Source organism: Quercus lobata, chromosome 12, assembly GCF_001633185.2.
Source record: "Quercus lobata isolate SW786 chromosome 12, ValleyOak3.0 Primary Assembly, whole genome shotgun sequence".
In the NCBI taxonomy this organism is placed as follows: Eukaryota; Viridiplantae; Streptophyta; class Magnoliopsida; order Fagales; family Fagaceae; genus Quercus; species Quercus lobata.
In genome coordinates this window covers 25,680,343-25,702,801 of record NC_044915.1, presented here as the reverse complement: position 1 = coordinate 25,702,801, position 22,459 = coordinate 25,680,343, and the positions used below count along the sequence as shown (strand labels likewise).

At 35.1% G+C, this 22,459-nt stretch overlaps 1 protein-coding gene and 1 pseudogene across 2 annotated transcripts; both read left to right on the top strand.

The window, feature by feature from the left end:
- The first annotated feature begins 545 nt into the window (after positions 1 to 545).
- LOC115970445 lies at positions 546 to 3,840 on the top strand (annotated as a pseudogene).
- A 10,286-nt stretch (positions 3,841 to 14,126) lies between these two features.
- LOC115972011 (U-box domain-containing protein 52) lies at positions 14,127 to 21,774 on the top strand. Of its 2 annotated transcripts, none has more exons than XM_031092147.1 (10): positions 14,127 to 14,633; positions 15,107 to 15,219; positions 15,550 to 15,671; positions 18,328 to 18,542; positions 18,659 to 18,713; positions 18,819 to 19,122; positions 19,602 to 19,703; positions 19,775 to 20,203; positions 20,329 to 21,087; positions 21,257 to 21,774. In XM_031092147.1, exons 1-10 carry the CDS (start codon positions 14,432 to 14,434, stop codon positions 21,314 to 21,316), a joined length of 2,361 nt encoding a protein of 786 aa, XP_030948007.1. In that variant the 5' UTR covers positions 14,127 to 14,431; the 3' UTR covers positions 21,317 to 21,774. The 2 variants fall into 2 exon arrangements, with proteins under 2 accessions (XP_030948007.1, XP_030948008.1); XM_031092148.1 differs by having other exon boundaries at positions 18,653 to 18,713.
- Positions 21,775 to 22,459: the final 685 nt, after the last annotated feature.

Sequence of the window (22,459 nt, the reverse complement as noted above, 5' to 3'; positions counted from 1 at the left end):
AGAAAAGCTTAAGGAGATAGGAGTGTAGTTAGGTCGGCCGAGCATAGAACCACCCACAGTAGGAAACCCAAAAGCCCATAAAACAAATAGATTGTGAGCCCAAGTAGAAGCTAGGCCCAATAGCCATATATTTTGGGTACGCACAGGCTCAAAACTAGAAGGGGTAGAATTGCGGGGTGGCATTTTCCTATAACCAAACAAACAACATTTTAGAGTCGGATAATCTCAAGGAAAAAATCATAGTATACAAGAGATACTAAAGCTTTTACTCTTCTTATGATTCTAAGCACATAGGCATACAACTTCTAGCTCTAATACCATATGTAATGACCCAAGGAAAAGCACTAGTCACATCTGCGCTGTACCTCAAAATGACTAGTCACAATATGGGCTCCTTGTAGTTGTTAATAAAGCCCAGATCTATCCAGTAAATACCTGATGTGGGACTCATCACACACTCACACACATCACATAATCAATCAAATTAGGGCATTACATATTATGTTTTCTCTATGTTATTTGGATGCTAATGCAATTTTATCATAATGCATCCTCTCTCTCTCTCTCTCTCTCTCTCTCTTATCATCGAAGTACCTATAGCATTGAACAAATCATCAAGCACAAGCAGTGGCATTATAATTGAAGCAGCAGTTGGTGGGTCTATCCTTTGTTATTGGTAGTCCTTACAGTAGTTTATACTTTCCACCAAAAAAAAGAGTAGAAAGAGCTAGTGAACAAAACAATCCTTTTTGTAAGATGGGTATAATGTAGACCTAGCACTTTTTAGTTAATCATATGGAATTTATAGGGACTTATTATTGCTTTCATGTCATGAAAATGTAGCACATTGGGATCAAAATATGGGAAATGGAAGTGTTCCTCAGTTACAAGTAGCCAAGCGGTTCTTTTTTGAAGAGCTTAAGAAATACACCAACAATTTTCAAAAACAAATAGTATTGGATCTGGGGGTTATAGGAAGGTTAATTTTGATAGTCTTTTATCATTATTATTTATTATTTTGCAAGATTCATTGGATGCATGAATAACTTATCGATATAAAAAAAAAAATGACTACTCAAAAGTCAAAACAAATTTGAACTTTTATTCTTTAAAGAAAATTCTACTTAAAGCTAACTTCTTAGAATATTCATGGACTATTTCAAGTGATAACCAAATGTCTATTTGTGAACATTTGTACAAGTTTATTAGGGAACTCTTCCCACTGGGCAACTTATTGCTATCAAACGAGCTCAAAGTGATCCTATGCAAGGTGGGCTTGAGTTCAAAACTAAAATTGAACTTCTATCATGGGTCCATCACAAGAATCTTGTCAACCTTCTGGGGTTTTGTTTTGAGCAAGGTGAACAAATGCTGGTGTATGAGTATATTCCAAATGGTACTCTAATGGGTAGTGTTTTAGGTACTTTTATCAGTTCTTCACATTCTCCACTCAATATAAATTCTAGCAACAATTGAATATCATTGCATACTTTGTATATAACCACATTGAAAATTTCCATTTTATTTATTTTTGATATTCTTTAATTATTGAGGAATTAATTTGGGCAACATAATAACTTGTATTCAACTAAAGCAATGATGAACTTTGTACTAGAACATGAACATATAATCTTTATATAGTTTCAATAGTGTGCCTCCAACTAGAGACATCTAAGATGAATTCTCTGTCTACATGAACATCATTCGATGCTTCTCTAGCCTTATCTTCTTGAAAAAATGAAAGTGGCTATTTTAATTACCCTAACATCGTGGGCCAGAAAATATAAACCTAGTAGAGACTACTGGTATAATATAGTTGAAAGATTTAACAAGTTGAGTTTGGGGGTTCAATCTTTATAACCTCCTTTGTGACATGTCCTGTCTACCTTGAAGTCCCATGTTCTAGTTTCAAGTATACATCACTCCCTTTACAACCCAACTTGGAGACAACTTTGTTAAAAATGACATATGTAATACCTATTAACTTTCCTTTAAAAGTTTTTTAAGTAAGAACACAATCCTTTTCCTTTTATTTGATAACATGCATATTATATTTGCAGGGAAGTCAAGAATCAAGTTAGATTGGATGGGCAGACTCAAAGTAACCCTTGGTGCGGCCAAGGGCTTGGTCGATTTGCTTGAACACACAAATCCTCCCATCATACATAGGGACATCAAATCAAACAACATCCTACTAGATGAAAGTTTTAATGCAAAAGTCGCCGATTTTGGTCTCTCTAGAGTCTGACTTTGATGGTGAAAGGAATTCTGTCACCACTCAAGTCAAAGGAACATTGGTCAATATATAATCCTATCATGCATGCTGACTGCTAGCCTTCTAGGAATGCCCCTATGCATGCTAGCAAATGCAAGCATTTATGCACCCACACACACACGCATTCTTTTTACTACCAGAACCACCATGTCATTGTAGCTCACGAGTAAGGCCTTCCCGCGAGAAACTCGTGAAACATTCTGTTTTGCCAGATTGTATTATCTGATACACACTTTTTTTACTCACACTATATATACCCACATTACCCACAAATGTTGAGGAGTGCTTCAAAGAGAAAACCCTAACCACAAACCTTGAGAGTTAGAGATTGTTATACCCACATTTCTCTACACAATTGCTTGTGAATTTTCCTCAAATCCTACCTCTCCATTTCCATACCATTGAGAGGTTGATAATCCAAACACTTACCACACCCTTTTAGAGTGTCAAGTGAGGTTTTGGTGCTACTGGGAAGTATTGGAAGAAGCCAGGTTTTGGCGAATGCAACATGGAGCTTGTTGCAGGATCCGGAGAGCTAGACAAGACACGGTTCCAAGAAGCCTTGTTGGAGTAGGAGCTAGGAGGGCTTAGGTACATCGGGTAGATTAGGCTTGGAAGGTCTCTTGCTAACCCATGTATCCCAACTGATTGTTTAGTGAATCGATTATTGCTTGAAGGGCGGCAGAGAGGTTTTACGCCGAGGACTTTGGTTTCCTCTTCAATAACACATCACTGTATTATCTTAGTGTTTGCATCTTTCTTCCCTACTCTTTTACCTTTCATTTTATTGTTGTGTTATTATGAATATGGGTTAGAGTAGCTTGTTTGTTTATACGCTCGCATTTACTCTTTTCCGCACTTAGTAAAAGTTAGAGTAAAATGTATCGAGCCATAAAAATTTTTTTTTTTTTTTTTGATCTAAATAGCTCTTGTGTTTTCACACATTTTAGAGCATTCACCCATAATAGGTGATGGGATCTCCTCCCATTTAAATCCTCCAATTCCTTTCATTTTTAAGGTGACTAGTATATATATATATATATATATATTTTTTTTTTTTTTTATAGTAGTATCTTTGTAGAAATTTTTCAAAATATTGCATCAAATTTTAACATGGAGAATGGGTTTTTTTTTTTTTTTTAAAGGGCTTCTTGGATCCTGAATATTACATGACCCAGCAGGTGACTAAGAAAAGTGACGTCTATAGCTTTGGAGTGGTCATGTTGGAGCTAAGAACTACAAGAAAGCCAATACAACAAGGGAAGTATATTGTGGTAGAAGTAAGGAATGCAATGGATAAGACAGAGGATTTATACAATCTTCATAATATTCTTGACCCATTCATTGGTATGGGAAAAAATCTTGAAGGCTTAGAAGAGTTTGTGAATTTCGCAATGAGATGTGTGGCAGACTCAGAAGACAAAAGGCCTACAATGGATGAGGTTGTTAAAGAAATTGAGAACATTATGAAGCTTTCTAGGAAGAACCTCAGTGCTGATTTCAAATCCACTACAACAAATTTATATGAAGCCAATAAGAGCGGAAAAATTTGCCAAACAATATAATTCTAGAAAAATTTTAGGCGGATGGCATGCGTTTGAAGTTTATTAGTTAGTTGGACTGTTTTTGGAAGTCGATTTTAAGAAACTCGACTTCTAGCCAAAATCGATTATACTAAACTCATTTTCCAGCAAATAAATAAGTCTGACATGGATTAAAAAAAAAGGAAAAAAGCCACATAGAAGTCGAGTTTACTGAACTCGACTTCTATTAAAAGTCGAGTATAGTGAACTTGACTTCAAGCTTAGGTTAAAAAAAATTTCATGGGGGTAAAAACAGGAATCCGAGTTTAATAAAATTGATTTTGAGGGAATCTTCTTCTTCGATTAACCTTCTCTCTCTCTCTCTCTCTCTCTCTCTCTCTCTCTCTCTCTCCGATGTCTCTCTCTTAGAGATTCCTACACCGTTTCCTCTCCTCAATCCCTCTCAACCAGCCTCTCTTAGAGATTCCTACGCCATTTCCTCCGCTATTTCCTTCATCCATCATCTTCCTCTGTGGCAAGGAATTCGACTCAACCAGCAATTCATTCTCTCTCTCTCTCTCTCTCTCTCTCATGTGATTTCTTTCTCTTTATTTATTGGGTTTTGATTTGCTTTTTAGGTTTAGTGATTTGGAGATTTGGGTTTCATTTGATTTGGGTTTAGTTTTTATTTGTTTTTGTGTTTTTGTTTACTGTGCTATTTCAAATTTACTGTGCTATTACATATATTTGTTCCAATTAAAATATTTATATTAGCTGGAGTCATAAACTCATAATCATTGGGATAAACAAACCTTCATATAATCCTAATGTTGTGTTTTGGCAGAAAATGGAATCTTGTTCCTATATTTCTACTTCAAAAGTTAAGATGAAGATATAGTAGAAGAAAAGAAAGCTTAGAATCTTGAACTAGTACTCAATCCAAATAATATTAAGCTTCAAATTTCATTCTTATTCAATGTCACTATGATGTAAGTCTCTCTCTATTCAATGTCACAATATTAAACCATATACGGTGTAAGTCTCTCTCTATTCAATATCACTAACCAATATTGCACATTACACAAACCTATTATTTATAGCTAATATGACACACAAACTTTTTGCAGCATGACGATAGATCCCAGACCCATTAATCGTAGTGTATTGACGAAACAAGTTAAACATCGATCTAAGTTACTGTGGAACCCTGGGGGACAGGTAATTGCATGAGTTTTCTGGTACTATGCTTTCATGTCACAACTCTAATTAGCCATAAATACTAAATATTTGCATAAGATTTTTATCTATTGTTATAATATTTACAGGATTCTCTTAGCACACTGGATTGTCGAAGTCACCATGAAGAGTTAACACTTCGAGGTCCTATGGTAGATGATCGTGTCCTTGCCATTGTAAGGTTGCTTGGTCTAGAGGGTCTACACTTGGTCCCATCCATACAGCTTGATCATGCATTGATCATTGCATTTGTAGAGCGATGGCGTCCAGAGACCCATACATTCCACCTACCACATGGTGAGATGACGATCACATTGCAAGATGCGAAAGTTATCATGGGGTTGCCCATTGAGGGTGAGGCAATGGTTGGGCCCGCTAAAAGAACTTGGACAGAAATGTGTGCTAAAATGCTTGGAATTCAAATTCCAAATGGCCGTCAAACTATGCTAAAAGGTCAAAGGATTCCGATATCCGCATTTGTCAACCGAATCAAACAACCACTGCCTCCGGATGCCAATGAGATTCAAGTTCATCAATACGCTCACTGCTATATACTAGCCCTACTAGGGGATATGGTATTTCTTGACAAGTCTGAAGATAAGGTCCATCTAATGTGGTTAGAGTTCATGCAAAACCTTTGTAATCCACACAAATATAGTTGGGGTAGTGCAACCTTATCATGGTCGTACAGACAACTGTGTAATGCAACTGATAAGAAGGCAAAGCAGATTGGCGGACCATTGATTTTGGTCCAATTGTGAATATATGTCAAGTTCCCATATATGTCCCCACAGATGGTGCCCTAACTCGAGGGTATTTATAGTCCACCACTACCACCAATTCCTCTTGCTATGGAGTAAGTATATATTGCATAATTAGTGTGCTATCATGTATTATGCCACATTTTTATACATAAACAACTAATGACCATACAATGTTACTTGCTTGTAGGTGGGCAGGGGCGATGTGTACAAAGAATGCTCCAACGCACGTGCTTTCCGCATATCGCAATCAAATTTCCACGACATGGCCCGACCATGTATAATACTTGTATTTATACGTCCATAGCATCTTATGTCCTTCAAAAAGTTTTTCATTGCCCACTATTGTGCTACTTGTTATGCAAACTATGGGAAAATTTATGAATGTGGTTGCTTTACTTGGTGGCTTTTGTAGGTTAAGTGGGAGCCATATGGAAATGACTTGAGCCACCTTCCTCCTAGTTTTTGCATCGAGAGAAGTAACGTGCGGAGGTCGACCATTCCACTTATATGTTTTTGGCTTGTAGAGTTCCACATACCCAAACGTGTCCTACGACAGTTTGGGCTAAAGCAAGAACAACCCAGAGATGCTAATACCATTCGCGATTTGCAAAAAATAGATGCGAGAGGCAAGGTAGAGAAAAATTGGTCGGTGGAACATGCAGTCCATATTCAGAAGTGGAATGATCATGACAAGTACATTTGTAATGCACTCAAGATAGAGGAGGTGATGTCACGTCATCATCCATATATGGTGTGGTATCGTAGGATCACTCAACTGTATATCAACTGCGCTAGCGCTAAGATGGAAATTTTGGTAATATGCATAAATTTATTTTATTTTGCATGTTGTGTTTAACATTATGTATGTGTCATACTTAATAATGCCGGTGATTTAATGACAGCTTGCAACCCAACCGGCTGTCCTCAACTGGTTCAATGAAGAATCTTACGAATACAAGTTCATTAAGAAGGCCCTTGAGGATGTGGATGAGGTTGATAGTATCGATGTGCCAACCAATGACAAAGCAGTAAACTAGACTTAAATACTAGATGTAGGGCCCAGTACGAGCTCAGCTGCTCTAGTGACACGTCATCGACTTGCCTCCACCCTTCCTTCGGCCATTGAGACCCTTGTTCCACTCGTGTCCACCCCTCAGGGCACAACCGAGCCTCCCATGCCACCTAGCCCTCCCATTGACACTAAATCTCCCTTGCGGTTTACCCATGCTGAATTCGAGTCCCCCCCACACACCACCACCATTGACCACAACTCACCCATGGCCCAGTCCTATAGCTCCCCCTAGACAATTATACCCACCCCTAGCCTTCAAACACCCTACATTGAGCTCATGTCTACCAACCCAAGTCATACACAATCACCTCCTACCTCATCTACCTTGATACATGTTCCACAAGCCACGCATCCACATGACAATGACGTTGAGTAAGGACACAATGACCAAGCTGAGCAGCCATAGGATGCAAACGCTCACGCTCCACTGAAATGGAAATCGACTCGCACCATCCAACCAAGGAGATGCGGCACAGATTCCCACCTGGTATTTCAAGTGCTTTACTTTAATTTTAATTTCATATATTTTTCGGGTTTCTTTGTGCATGAATTTGTTTGTTTGTAAAAGCTTAAAAATATAACATTATGAGCAGGTAACAGAGCATGTTACAGCTCCATGTGATGGAAACGCTTACCCTACAACTAAACAGTACGCTAGACGCAACCAGAAAAGAAGTAAACATAGGGAGGGTGTAGCCTAATATGTTGAAATCCTATAAGGGCTGCTGCAGTCTTGAGATTTTTATTGTAAGTACGAACTAATTTCCTTTTTCTTTAATGAAAATTTATATTTTTTGGGTTTGATCAAATTTTGGAGATCCTTTATTTTGCTGATGTGATCTGCAAGTACATATGTATGAAGTTCTTTGGCAAGAAAATTCGAATCCATCATTCTGCCATCTTTGTTCACCCCAACTGACGGGCAAGTGTAAGGACCGCTGTATAATGTGATGGCCCATAATCTGTTAAGCTTCCGTTGCAAGAATGCTCGGACTTTCCATGCACATGACTCATTCACGCACTTCACACACAATCTTTGCTGATTGGACCACTCAGTTATATAATTCTTCTTGTTGTCCATAAAGTAAACTATTAATGCCTGTCTCACTGCCTCTTTATTAGGGAAAATCAACCCTTTGCTAAAATTCATTCCCCGCACCCAACTTGATGAAAATGGTATCTCAACATTTGAAGGATCAACTATATTATCCCAAGTGTTTGCATGGAATGACGAGCCATGAGCTTCATATGTAGGGACTATAGTTGTAACATGCTTCAGACCGCCTATATCATCTTGAAACTCTATAGCATCATCATCATCATAATCCACGACATCATGACAGACATTGTCAACATTTTCATAGTGATCAACATACTCGTGAAAGTCATCTCTCCCAATCATCTCTTCATACTCATCTCTACCATGATCAACATCGTCTTCATCTTCCCCCCTAGAGATTGAATACATTCTTGTTGATAACTAGATCTGCAAACCTCCATTGGAGTTGGTATCTCTTGACATGGTAATGTATAACCCCCAATTGTGGTGCACGGGGTAAGAGTCAAATAACTATCTGCATGTAAGTTGTTTATTACACATCTTCACCGCCAACTTCTATACAAGGCTCCACACTTATATACAACTCGATAGCTTTTAACTGGGGCGTAGAGTTTATCCTGTCAAACATAATCTTAACATGCTTGTCTCCTTTTATTTAATATGCATGAAGAAATACGGTCACAGAACACTGCATGAGGAGCACGATATATAATTTTTATGTCATGCAACCGACGGTCCAAATCCAGCTCTTTCATAATTTTCTTTTTCAACTTCTTCAAATTGATCTTCTGCCGTTTTTTTAGCTGAATAATCTCTAACTTTTTACCAGGCCCTTCATGTGTCACTCCATAAGTCACATCACTGCGAGGCTCCCTACCATAATATAGATATAAATCAATCGAACTCATTACAAGCCTATAAGTCAAATAAGTTTACTAAAAGTTAGTGACGAATATAACACCTTTATTCGATATGAACTACAAAATATTGCCTCAAGGCAAATATAAAGATAACATTGTATAGTCCACCAAACAATTATAAACAATTGAAATTTTATTCTCTCCAAGCAAAAATTCAAATTTTTAAACTCAAACAAATTTTTACATGGTCGCTAACCTTAAAAAATTAATATTCGTTACACCTTACAACTAACAAACCATTACACATTACAACACATTGCAAATAAATAACATGTTATCCATTCATTCACATTATACATAACAACACATTACAAAGAAAAACCCATTGCATATTTCAAATAACAACCCATTACAAAGCACAAATAACAAATACATAAAAAATAATAATAATAATAATAATAATGATAAATTACTATTACAAACAACGCATTACTCATCAACAATATAAAAGTAGTATGTCTATATATATATATATATATATATATATATAACCAAATGAAAAAGTGAGTATATATATTAGCCAGGTCTAACCAAAAAAAAAAAAAAATTAAAAAGGTTTGAATATTTACCTACAAATTGAAGAAGAAGAAAAGCTTTTTAATTTGTAGAATAATCAATGTGTGTGAAAGGGAGAGTTTGGGCGTGGGAGAGAGCTGGAAGAAGTGAGAGTTGAGTGAGTTGGGAGATGAAAAGTGTATCAAATAGTTTATATCTAAGACGGTTGAGGTTGGTGTAAAATTTATTGGAACTCGAGTTTGATAGACTCAAGTTCCGTTTAAAAAAAATTTACCGTGCTCGCATAACTGAGATAAGTGGGGTGGTGTAATTTACTAGCCTGGAAGTCGAGTACACTATACTTGACTTTCAATGGAAGTCAAGTATACTATACTCGACTTTCAGTGGAAGTCAAGTATGCTATACTCGACTTTCAATAGTCTACATGGCTTTTTCCTCTCTTTTTTAATCCTTTCCAAAGCTAATTTTTAGTAGGAAGTTGAGTATACTATACTCGACTTCCACTGAAAGTCAAGTATAGCGTACTCAAGTTCCAAAAACAGTCCAACTAATTAATGAACTTTGAATGCATGCCATCCGCCTAAAATTTTTCCAAAATTATACTATTTGGCAAATTTTGCCCAGTAAGAGCAGTTCTCATCACCAGTCGAGCAATGATGTATTTGGTTATAATGGGTCCTTCCCTCCTTCAATAGAGCCTATGTGAATATGATTTTACAATTCAGAATGCTCAACTTGGTAGGAAAAAGTTTTTTCATAAATATCACAAGGCTTGACTTTAGGGGACTCTTTTTTGGGGTACCAAGGATGATAAACTGTGGCTATACATATGTCTAGAGAATGGTGGGTTAAATGACCCTAGCCTGAAACTAGGATCTTGATGGACTTGGGTGTGAGAGGGTGTTGGTGTTTGTGACTAAGGTTGACCATTTGAAGGGTCTAGCCATGCATTACTGTGACAAGCTGATGAGTGAGAAGGTGGGAAGGGAGCATTTTTTTTTTTTTTTTTGGTAAATCGGATAATAACATTAACTAACAAAAAGCAAAAGAAGAGCGACAACACTCATACATAGTCCCAGTAGCATCAAGATTAATCAAAAGAGAAACATCAACAGGAGGGAAAAGAAAAATAACAAAATCTTGAGGCAACAAGGCGCCCCTTCTAGCAAGAGTGTCGGCACACTTACTCGCATCTCTGTAGCAATGTTGAGCTCTAGTCCTTGGGATCTTTTGCAAACCTTCTAAACAGTCTGCAATAATCACATCATTACTCGAAGGTCCATCACTACCTTTCTGCACTAGATTCACCACAAGCATAGCGTCTAATTCAAAAATGACATTGGTCAAATTTAGAGCAACGCAAAGGTTAATTCCATCTCAGAGAGCCCATAATTCAGCAACTACGCTTGAGGTATGACCAATAGCACGTGCATAGCCACTTACCCATTCACCACGGGAATTGCGGATAATACCACCTCCACCAGCCCTACCAGGATTGCCCAATGAAGACCCATCAGAATTCAGCTTAAACCAATCATCTTGGGGGGGGTTGCATCTCTAAAAATCACTCTGTTGCCTCTGAGCCAGAGGCACCACACACCAAAAGGGAAGAGAATGCTCCAAGATATACCAGATACAGCCACCTGATAATTGGTACAATTTATTCAAAGCCAGTCCAATAGATTAGTACCATAGAATGTGCTAGAGTGGATCGGTATAGGAAAGGAATTCCAGAATTCTTTTGTAAGAGGACAGTCACGTAAAATGTGAATAATTGATTCAACCTCCGCGTTGCACAGAGGACAAGAGATGGGAACAACAAGTCCCCTTGCGTCGAGCACTTCTCTAGCGGGAATACTTTTATGAATGCACTGCCAAAGGAAGCACTTGATCTTGGGTAAAGCAATAGTTTTCCACACCCAATTACCCATAAAAGACTCATACAAATGGGAATCATGAACTACACAAGCCAGATTATAAGCCTCCTTCAAATCAAACTCCCCATCAGGCGAAGAACACCATGAAATATGGTCTACACTTGTTGCTGCCATTGGAATAGGAGTTGCTTTGATTCTCTGCCTTTAGGGAATATGGAAAGGAAAAAGAAATATCTCCCAAGTTCCAAGAGTTATGCCGCATAACATCCCTAATAAGCAAAGTCTCCTCATTTCTCTGCAAAGGACCTTGAATGAGGCTTCTAATGGTACCATCGCTCGGCTTAGCTTTTGGAGATTTTTTTTTTTTTTTTTTTGGCTAAACAGCTTTTGGAGAATTTAAGAATGACACATGGCATAGCCTTGTATTTTGGTGGTATAGTCTGCTCTCATTTATTAGGAAAACTAAGTTTTGAATCTCCTCTTTCCCATTGTTAAAACTATCAAATTATTAACCCAAAAAAAAGAATGAACATGGCCTTCATTTGGGAAGAGAAGTGAGAATACCAAGAAATTGATTCAAAAATATGTTTCTTTCATTTGAGAAAAATAGGTTGGTGCCATTTATATGGTTTTCTACAATGATATGGTATGGGATGATCAGATATGTATGGTGTTGAGATTTGGAGATATAGGCTTGGATTGGTGATGAAATGAGGTCATGTTTAGTTGCAAGAATTTAATTATGTTGGATTTGAAGGTGAAAACTCAGTCTTAAACTTTTTTCTGTTTAATTTTATTTTTGGGTCTTTTTAACTGGGGTAAGATCATCAAGTAATGACCTCTTGTGGTTTTGTAGTTTTTTCTATGCACCAGAGGAAGGCCATTTAGTGTGATTTTGTAGATATATCTTGGGATTTCCTGCGAACCCTTCCTTGCCCAACTATTGGGAAGTGACACAGTGGCAGAATAAAAATGTTCACGAGATGACCAATAACACAAAGCAGATTTCATGAGAACAATTTAGGCCATTAGGCCCATTACTTCTTTATTTCTTTATCTTTTTTTTGGGCTAAGTATAGATAAAAGGATCGGTTTTATGGGGGCTTTGCCACGTTTTGATGGGCTATTGCAAAAAGTACAATCTTATAAAAAGAGCCTTTGAATACTAGCGTAGCGTGTGAAAAGGTGAATATAGTTAATACATTTTTTTCTTCTTTTTTTGGGACAAAGCAATCTATATATATTAATATATATATTTATTTATTTATATTAATATGTAAAATTTAGAGAAAATTCAATTAGATTTTATAATTGAAGACTAGTTTTGTATTATATGTCCTAAATTATTTATTTTTAGAGAATTTTATTTCTTAATTTTGAAGTCAAATGTAGGACTACATCATAAATATCCATTCAAGTAAGTTATTGTATAAAAAAACCAAAAAATCTAGAATTAATGAACATAAAAAAATTATAAAAAATAGACAATTTATATTTTCTACTTAATAATATTCTTACAAGACTTTATATATATATATATATTAATAGGTAAAATTTAGAAAAAAAAAAATCCAATTAGATTCTATAATTAAAGTCCAATTTTGCACCATGTGTCCTAAATTATTTATTTTTAGAGAGTTTTATTTCTTAATTTTGGAGTCAAATGTGGGACCACATCATAAATATTCATCCAAATGAGTTATTGTGTACAAAAACCAAAAAATCTAGAATTAATGAACATAAAAAATTTAAAAAAAATGGTCAATTTACATTTTCTTCTTAATAATATTTTTACAAGACTTTTTAAAGAGTTAAAAAAATATAAAAATGACTATCAATAATATTTAAATTATATATGTAAGAATTATATTATGCATCTTAATATATATCTTTTAAGTATATATAAGCATATGCATGAAATTACAGGCTAGTATAATTAATGCTTGTACTTCATTAATGGGGCCAAAATAAATTTTGAGCTACAATGAATTTTTGGTTTTTTGGGTGAATAACCCCAAAAATAGGGGATGAAGAATATATTCCAATCTCCACGTTTACTTGTAACGCGGAAATTTTTAGAAAAAAATTTCCGGATGCCCTAAGTAATTGGTTTAGGAAATATTTTTAGGAACTTTTTATTGAAAATAAATAAATTAATTAATTAATTCACTTTTTTGAAAGCTTTATATATTTTCCCAAAAAACGGTATTAAAAATTTCTTAAAATAGTTTATTAAAAAATGCCTAAGGCCACCTTGTTAACTGAATCCAAAATTTTAAATCAACCATCAATTTTATTACAAAATATTTAAAAATTGGAATGTTATTACTTATTAGTAAATTGTGACACTTAAACAACTTAATAAATAAAGAAGTGCTACATGCACAATATTTTTACAATATTTTCACAATAAATTCTAAGTGGTAAGTTGTTATTGGTTATAAATTGAATTCGTCACTGAAATTATGTTTTTGCCAACCAATAACAACTCATAACAACTTGCCACTTAAGATTTATTGTAAAAATATTATGGACGGTTTCTCTGATAAATAAATGATTGAATTAGTATTTTTTTATGATCGGTGCATAAGGCTTATAGATAGAATACACCTGATAATTATCAGACTGGTAAGAAAAAGATTCATAGGTCAAACACAACTAACACCCCCGCTAATGATGGGGGCTCTCATGTAACTGACGGATCCAACTTAGAGGGAAAGAGAGATTTTAGGATTGACTGGTTTGAAAAAATCAAATTAGCCTAAAACAACCAAACTGCTAATTCAAGAACATTGGTGGAGAGAGAAAGATAGGGTCAGGTGCTTAATGTAGTTGCTAACTAGAATAACTGATGTCAAAGTCAATCTAAACAGAACACTGGAAGATAAAGTCCTGTCTCTCTTGGTTTCTACTAGAGAGATAGAGAGAGAGACAAAGGAGATCCGTAAAAAAAGAACCCATTTTGTTACTGTCCAGGAAGAAGGAATAAAAAAATTCCTGGTTTTTTTTAGAGACACAAAACATATAAATAAATAAATAAATAAATCCCATTAGATTCTAGTTGAAGGGAAAAAGTTGACCAAGAAAAGGGTATTGGATTTTCACATACCAAGACAATTACATTGAATTTGCCTTGTGGGTATTGTTGTTCTTTTGATTTTGGCAAAGGGTTTTGAAAAAGAGAGAAAATGTGGTTGGCAAGAAGTCATGCAGATAGAAGAGGAGGAGGAAATGGGTTGGTGGCAGTGGCAATAGACAGAGACAAAGGTAGCCAAAATGCACTCAAATGGTCTATTGATCATTTGGTCTTGAAGGGCCAGACCCTTATTCTCCTCCATGTCAAGCTCAAACCTGCATTGCTTTCCTCCTCAGCATCTCTTTCTTCCCAAAGTAAGTATTTTTCTATTATATTTCTAGGAGTGTTTTCCTTTTCTAGAAGAGGAAATTATTATGTACTCCCGGAGTACCATAAATGCATACTTCCTCCTCTCACATAAATGATGAGTTTCATCATGAATTTAATTAATAAAACCCACTATTCATGTGAGAGGAGGGAGTACGCATTTATGGTATTCTGAAAGTACCTAATAATTTTCCTTCCAAAAGTTTACAGGCAATAAAATTTTCCAAAATTTTCTATGAAATTTTCATTGCAATTTTAGGTGCATGTACCAAGGTTCTTTCCTTTTGTTAGATTTGGGTCATAATAATGATGACTACCATCTTGAATTACCTCATTGTCTTTACCAACTTGAGCCTATTAGTTGATAGGTTTCATTTGCATTGAACCATTTCCATACAACATGCATACTTCACATTTCTCATCACATGGACTTAATTTTGTACGTAATTTTTGGGCGCAGGGCTACCCCGTTTGACAGGTATTGTTGATGTAAATTCACTGATATGCAAAGATCCTGATCAACGCACAAGAGAAATGTTCCTTCCTTTTCGATGTTTTTGCACACGTAAAGATGTAAGTGCTTAGGTTCCAATTCTAAACATAAATTCACTGATAGCATTGTCGATGATTACAAGTTCTTTGCTCTTAGGCATTAGCAAAAACTTCTTGTCTCATCAAAGGTGAATACTCCTAGATTATCTAGCAACTGGTTCTGACTGGTGGAGTCAGTTATTCATAGGTTTTATTGGTTAGAGACGAGTCTAAAACACTCTTCTTTAGAAAGATTCTCTGCGTTCTTTAAATAAATAAATATCTTGTGTCTGAACTTAACTAAGAAAAAGAGACAGCTCCCCATATATTATACATGTGTTCATATTCTCACTGGGTTCTCTTTGACATCAGATAAATTGCAAAGATATTGTACTAGAAGACACAGATGTAGCCAAAGCATTAATTGAATATGTAAATCACACGGGGATTGAGAATTTGGTTGTTGGTGCCTCAACAAAAACTGGCTTTCTCAGGTATGTACCTCTCTTAACTACTTGCTTCAGCAAAATTTATGAAATTACTCTAGTATAACATTCCTTTATATGACTTTTATGAGCTCAAAAGCAATATCTAACTAGAGGTCAGTAATGGCATAAAGTTTTCTTTCCATTGTTTCAATGAGAGTGGTAGCATAAGATTACAAAACAACATTCTCTATAAATATAGGGAGGCAATGGTGATAAACCCAACCATCTGAATATTGAGGAAGCTATCCCAAACAAATTATGGTCTAAGCTTGGGGATATTCACAAACCACAAAACATGTTTCAGTTTTAATATAAACTAGTAGCAGACCCGCGTGTTACGCGTGATAATATTTTTAGAATGATCTCATTAAATTTATTTTTTGTAGTTTGGACTAATCTAATAAATAGTAATGTATTTCATAATCATAGTTTCATTTATTATAACTAGGAACAATCACAAATGTAATATATATATAATTTTTGTCATACCAAAATGAAAACAATACAGTTTTTCTCAAGAATTCAAAATGTAGCAAAAATATTAATTTTTTAATAAAAATTATTTATAACATTTTGTGTATCATTAAAAAAGTATATAAAATTTGAAAATTATTTTTTTTACTTTTAAACAAACTTTTTCAAATCCAATTGTATCTACCGTAAATTAAAAACACCAAAAAACGTATCAAAAAAAAAAATCAACAAAAACTACAATTCAAAAAAAGAAAGGGAAAAATAAAAATCACATTAAAGTCAAACTTCTTCTTCCGAATATGTAAAACATTACAAAAGTGATGTGATCAAGCCAAATATCCAATGTATAATCAAATTCAAAATTTTTAATAAGATTTTGAAGTGATGCAATGGGAATATGTCGTTATTCCCAAGAAAAAAAGTGTTGGTAATAACTTTATATATAATGATTGTAACCAAGAGTACAAAGGGGAAATTTAGAGTTTTTTTTTTTTTTTTTTTTGTAAAAATAAGAAGTATTGTGTTAATACTATCGTAATTTAATCCAACTTATGAAAAATGAATAGACAAATAAATAATTTTAAACACAAAATTGAATTTGTTTTCTTAAAAATCTCAAAGAATACACAAATGAGATAAAAAAAAAAATATGAGCAATACAAAATATTCATAAATACTTAAAACAATTACTCAAGCATATAAAAATATCATATAATAAGGACATAACAATTTGTTGCTAATTTGTTAAACAAAATATTTACAAATAGTAAAAGGAAACTACACAAATATCATCTTCTTCAACTGCATTAATTGTTCTTTATCGTATTATCTAGACTATCTTGCTATTTTCCAAACTAACTAAAACTTGACAACAACACAAAATATGGACATATTATAATATGATTTTTCCCTAAATTTGGTCAACAACATTAAAACTATTTTGTGTTGTAAATAAAATGATAAAAAAAATACTTGCATCAAGTAACACATATAAATTAGTCAATAATAAGACAATGGGAGTACAAATCTCATATAAAATCCAATAAAAAATGAAAAAAAAAAAAAAAAAAAAAAGAGAGAGAGAGAGGGCGAGAAATAACCTTTTTGTATGGGAAAAATATGCATAAAATGGGAGAGAGCGACAACTTTATAGTAAGGAGATGAGAATAAGAAGAGCCAAAATAAAGGGAGATTAAGGGACAAAATTATATGTAAAGTTAAAACCGCCTAAGAGGAATATGTATAAACAATACTTAGTTATAACATCAAAATTAAAGTAGGTGAATATGTAAAGTTAAAACCGCCTAAAATGAATTTGTAAAGTCAATGTATTTACATATATTTAATATTGTCAAAAAAATTAAAGGTAAAAAACAAATATGAAAAACAATAATGATGTGGCAATGACATAGAAGATGATGTGGCTTAACAGAAGCGTAACAACAATAAATACTACGTTTCAACTTTTAGACATATATTGATGACTAAACCTGAAATAATATAAGACTTAATTTAATTTAAACCGGTTCTATTTTATGTTAAGTTTTTCTTTGCTCGAGTTAGAATTAACTTGGGTCGATATTTTGTTTGTCTACACTTCCTTTGAAACTTGTTTTAATTTATATTCAATTTCCTAATAAATATATATATATATATATATATATATATATATTATAATTAGCTTTCAACATGCACACGTGTGCATCAGTGTAATGCAATCCTAACTGTTAAAGCCATTATTTTAAATAATTTGTTGAACTTTAAATAAAATAAAATAAAATTTGAAAAGCTAAAACTTATTACTATATTAATGAAAAATGATTATAATTACAAAACCAAAAAAACAAAAAAGTACACACATATGTGCCTATATCACACACACAAAGAATTATCTTATAAGATCATCTCATGAAGTATCCCTCTCATAGCATATGGGTCTCATGGGTGTGTAAGTCCCAAAGACGTGTGGACCTATATAAAATCATGCTCAGTAAGAATTATGATCATTTAAATTTTCAGAGTATGTATATATAATTAGTATTACCTGTTCTTATATCATGATAAAATGCCCGTGGTCCCAAAAGTTTAAATTGTTAAAAAAAAATGTTAAATTTAATCATTTATCCATGCATTATTCTAACACCGTATGAAAAGTTTCTTGACTTTCCAAAATCATTCCTCTCCGAAGATTCAAGGCAACAGATATTCCAGGCTCAGTAGCAAAGGGAGCACCAGATTTTTGTAGCGTATATGTGATATCCAAAGGAAAAATTCAGTCCATGCGATCTGCCTCGCGTCCTGCACCACCATCCTCACCTTTTCGTAGCCACCTTATTAACCAATCTAGCATCAAATCAGATGCATGGGATCCAAATCTCCATCAGTCTACTACTCCTAAGAAAGGTCAAAACACCTTTTTTTTCAAGCGTATTGCTTACTCTCTTTTTTTTTTTTTTCACTATATTTGCTCAGCCATTTCTCATTAATAAATAAGTAACAAAATTCTGTTTCAGGAACAGAAAAGCCACCAGTTGATTTATTTCATAGAATGCAAGATGATACAGATATCATGAGGTCAGTGACACTACAGATTAAGAATGAGAAAGATCTAAAGTTTTTATATAGATGGTTTTAACTATCACTTTCTAAAAGGACTAATTTAATTCTCATTGGAAGCAGGTCACCATTCTCTAGAAAAGGCTATGATGGAAAATCATATGGGGAACTCACTCTGCCTGATTCTGACATATCCTTTGTTAGCTCCGCGAGGCCCAGCATTGACCAGATGTTCACTGTATACGACAATTTAGATATAGGCAGCACCCCCTCACGGATGTCACTCACCTCCACAGAGGTAGACATGAAAGAAAACTTTGATATAATGCAGATAGGACGGAAGTCACTGGAAATCGGTTCTCCACCACCTGAATTTTCAAATCTCTCACAGGAAAATGATAGGCTATCAAACTCAGCGCAAACAGCGGTAAGGACATATAGTCAATTAATTTGATAAATGTACATATTTAGTTCCTATATTTTGTGCATGTATGTAAGATGAGGAATGCATTGAAGCTAATACAAATTCATGACCCAGGAGCTAGCGCCATATGTGATATTTGTATGTTAGTGCTTATTATGGATATCTAAGCATGACTGTGTTTATAGTGTGTGTTTGTATGAGCATATTAGTGAATAAAATTCTCAGTTATCAGTGTTTTCATAAAGGCTAGCTACCCTCTTATGAAGCATGATGACAGCTTTCCTATCTTAATCATGTGTTGGCTAAAGAACCAATTTTTTCAAAAACTTCTCCTAATACCTGAACTTTGAATGTTACCAGCTTAGTGAAGATAACACTTCCACACATACACTTTTTCTTTTTCTGTAATTGGACTATAAATGTACATTTACATGGATGCAATTATTGATACATGAAACTTAATCTTGTATGGAAAATTACAGGAAGACGTGGAGACTGAAATGAGGAGGCTAAAACTAGAACTCAAGCAAACAATGGAAATGTACAGTACTGCCTGCAAAGAAGCACTAACAGCAAAACAAAAGGTACAAGAAATAATATCCACTGAACGCCTTTCAAAATTTCTCAGCTAGCTCTGATATGATCTGCATAACAGGCAGTAGAGCTGCAGCGCTGGAAATTAGAAGAAGAGCGAAGACTGCAAGAGGCACGATTGGCTGAGGAAGCTGCATTGGCGCTTGCAGAAAAGGAGAAGGCCAAGTCTAGGGCCGCCATTGAGGCTGCTGAAGCAGCCAAGAGGATAGCAGAGCTAGAAGGACAAAAAAGAATTAATGCAGAAATGAAAGTATTGCAAGAATCAGAGGAGAAGAGAAAGGTACTTGATGCTCTAGCACAATCAGACATAAGGTATAGGAGGTACTCAATTGAGGAGATTGAAGCTGCCACTGACTTCTTCACAGAATCCCGCAAGATTGGAGAAGGGGGTTATGGACCTGTATATAAGTGTTATCTGGACCATACACCTGTTGCAATTAAGGTTCTTCGTCCGGATGCAGCTCATGGAAGGTCACAGTTTCTGCAAGAGGTATGTCTAAAATAGAATTTAGGTATATACAACACAAGACTAGCATTAAATTTTGGGAATTCAACTAGAAGTATTTCAAAGTATTTCCGTTATATGATTTGCTTATGAATCATGACCATTCACAGGTTGAGGTATTGAGCTGCATACGGCATCCAAACATGGTTCTCCTCCTAGGAGCCTGCCCAGAGTATGGCTGCTTGGTCTATGAGTTCATGGCTAATGGGAGCTTGGATGACCGTCTCTTCTGTCGGGGTGGCTCTCCACCCCTTTCTTGGCAACTTAGGTTTAGAATTGCAGCCGAAATAGGTACTGGCTTGCTATTCCTACACCAGTCCAAACCAGAGCCACTTGTGCACCGTGACCTGAAACCAGGTAACATCTTGCTTGACCGCAACTTTGTCAGCAAAATTAGTGACGTTGGCTTGGCCAGGCTAGTACCCCCATCTTTGGCTGACACCGTGACACAGTATCGGATGACATCCACAGCTGGCACATTCTGCTATATAGACCCAGAGTATCAGCAAACAGGAATGCTTGGAGTAAAGTCTGATATATATTCCATTGGCATCATGTTTCTACAACTAATAACAGCTAAACCACCAATGGGCTTGACTCACCATGTTGAAAGGGCTATTGAAAAGGGAACTCTTACTCAGTTGCTAGATCCAGCTGTGACTGATTGGCCAGTTGAAGAGACCTTGTGCTTTGCTAAGCTGGCACTCAAATGTTCGGAGTTAAGGCGGAAAGACAGACCTGATCTTGGCAAAGATATCTTGCCAGAACTCAATAGATTGAGAGCAATTGCTGAAGAAACTATGCACCCCACCTTGATGTTTAGCAGCCCGAGCCTCTCACCTGCCCACAGCCAAGTTTCCTTGCAGCTAGTAAGTTTGACATTGCATAAACTCAACCTTTTATTCAAGAACAGAAAAACTATCCCCAATTTCATTATCATTACCCTTAAAAGTTCCCTAGTATTTGCATAATGCTTGATTAACTTCTCCTTCATGATGAAAAGCTTAGTTTACAATAGACTAATTGACATTTTTGCAGGACGAGGATCTTCCACATGAACATTCTGATCTGAGCTCCAAATATTCAAGCACTCTATAACGGGGGAAATGTAAATTTTGTAGATAATAATTGATGTCCATATCATCTTTAACTCTTAAAGCAATGTTAGCAAACTGCATCATCTCAACTTGCATGTTGTCAACCCCCACAGAATGTATATTAGTGTAGCCACAACCTCTTTGAGTTATCCATTGTTGTTGTCTTCATTAAGAAATCGGAAAGGTTCTGCAGAGAGGCAACCGCAAAAACAGAAGTTTCTAGTTCCAAAATTAGGCATCAAACAGGCAACAAGATCCATTAAATGCAGGTTCCCCATCTGGCACTAATGTTGTCTTGTAAATTTACGTCCATTTCATGAGCTGGTAGTTATTAAGGTTGTTTGTGAAATTTTAAAATTTCCAGGCTGAGGATTGTCTTACTAGGTCTTTTTTTTATAGTTTTTTTTTTTTTTTTCAAAAGGTATATATCCTGTTTTAGAATTCAAACTTCAATGTACTTTTTGCACACCAGAGAAAAATTGCTTATCACTCAAATCAGTACTGTAAAGCATCTTGTTATCACTAAAATTCTGTCCACTTCATGATTTTCCCTATAAGCCATAGGATATTTCAATTGGGAAAAACCAACTTCAGCACCTCTACCATTCTAAAACCATCAGAGGCCTTGGGCATGGAACCATCATGTTGATTAATTCATTTTCAGGAAAATGAATGAGAAGAAGTAAAATGATTCAAAAAATGATTGCAAATTAAAGCAGGACTTAGCCATAGCGGTATGAAAATAGAGAAGAATAAAGTGTTTTGCTTATTCCTCATGATAATCAATGCTTGTTTAAATATATGGATATTCTAAATTTTCATGTTAAGAATCTCTTTTTTTTCATTGGCAAGTCATGGACGCACCCAATAGGTCTTGAACCCAAGATCTCACCCTCCACCTAGAACTTATAAGTTAAGGATGTGCCAGTTGAACTAGAACTCATTGGCTTCATGGTAAGACTTTCATCAAATCTTTTTTTTTGTTTTATTTTTTTGGGGGGGGGGGGGCGGGGGTTAAAAAGGAAACTACATCTAATCTTTTAACTTCCCTGAAAATTCCAATTTATAGGACATATTTGCCTTCAAGCGCCAAGGAAATATAATGCACCACTCTTGTAACACATAAAGCAATGTATGTAGAATC

What these genes read in the sequence shown, in the direction of transcription:
- LOC115972011 (XM_031092148.1), top strand. Translation starts at nt 14,432, where the DNA reads ATGTGGTTGGCAAGAAGTCATGCAGATAGAAGAGGAGGAGGAAATGGG. An exon ending in AGCATCTCTTTCTTCCCAAA is followed by an intron (nt 14,634 to 15,106) that starts GTAAGTATTTTT and finishes TTTTGGGCGCAG; the next exon opens with GGCTACCCCGTTTGACAGGT. An exon ending in GTCTACTACTCCTAAGAAAG is followed by an intron (nt 18,543 to 18,652) that starts GTCAAAACACCT and finishes ATTCTGTTTCAG; the next exon opens with GAACAGAAAAGCCACCAGTT.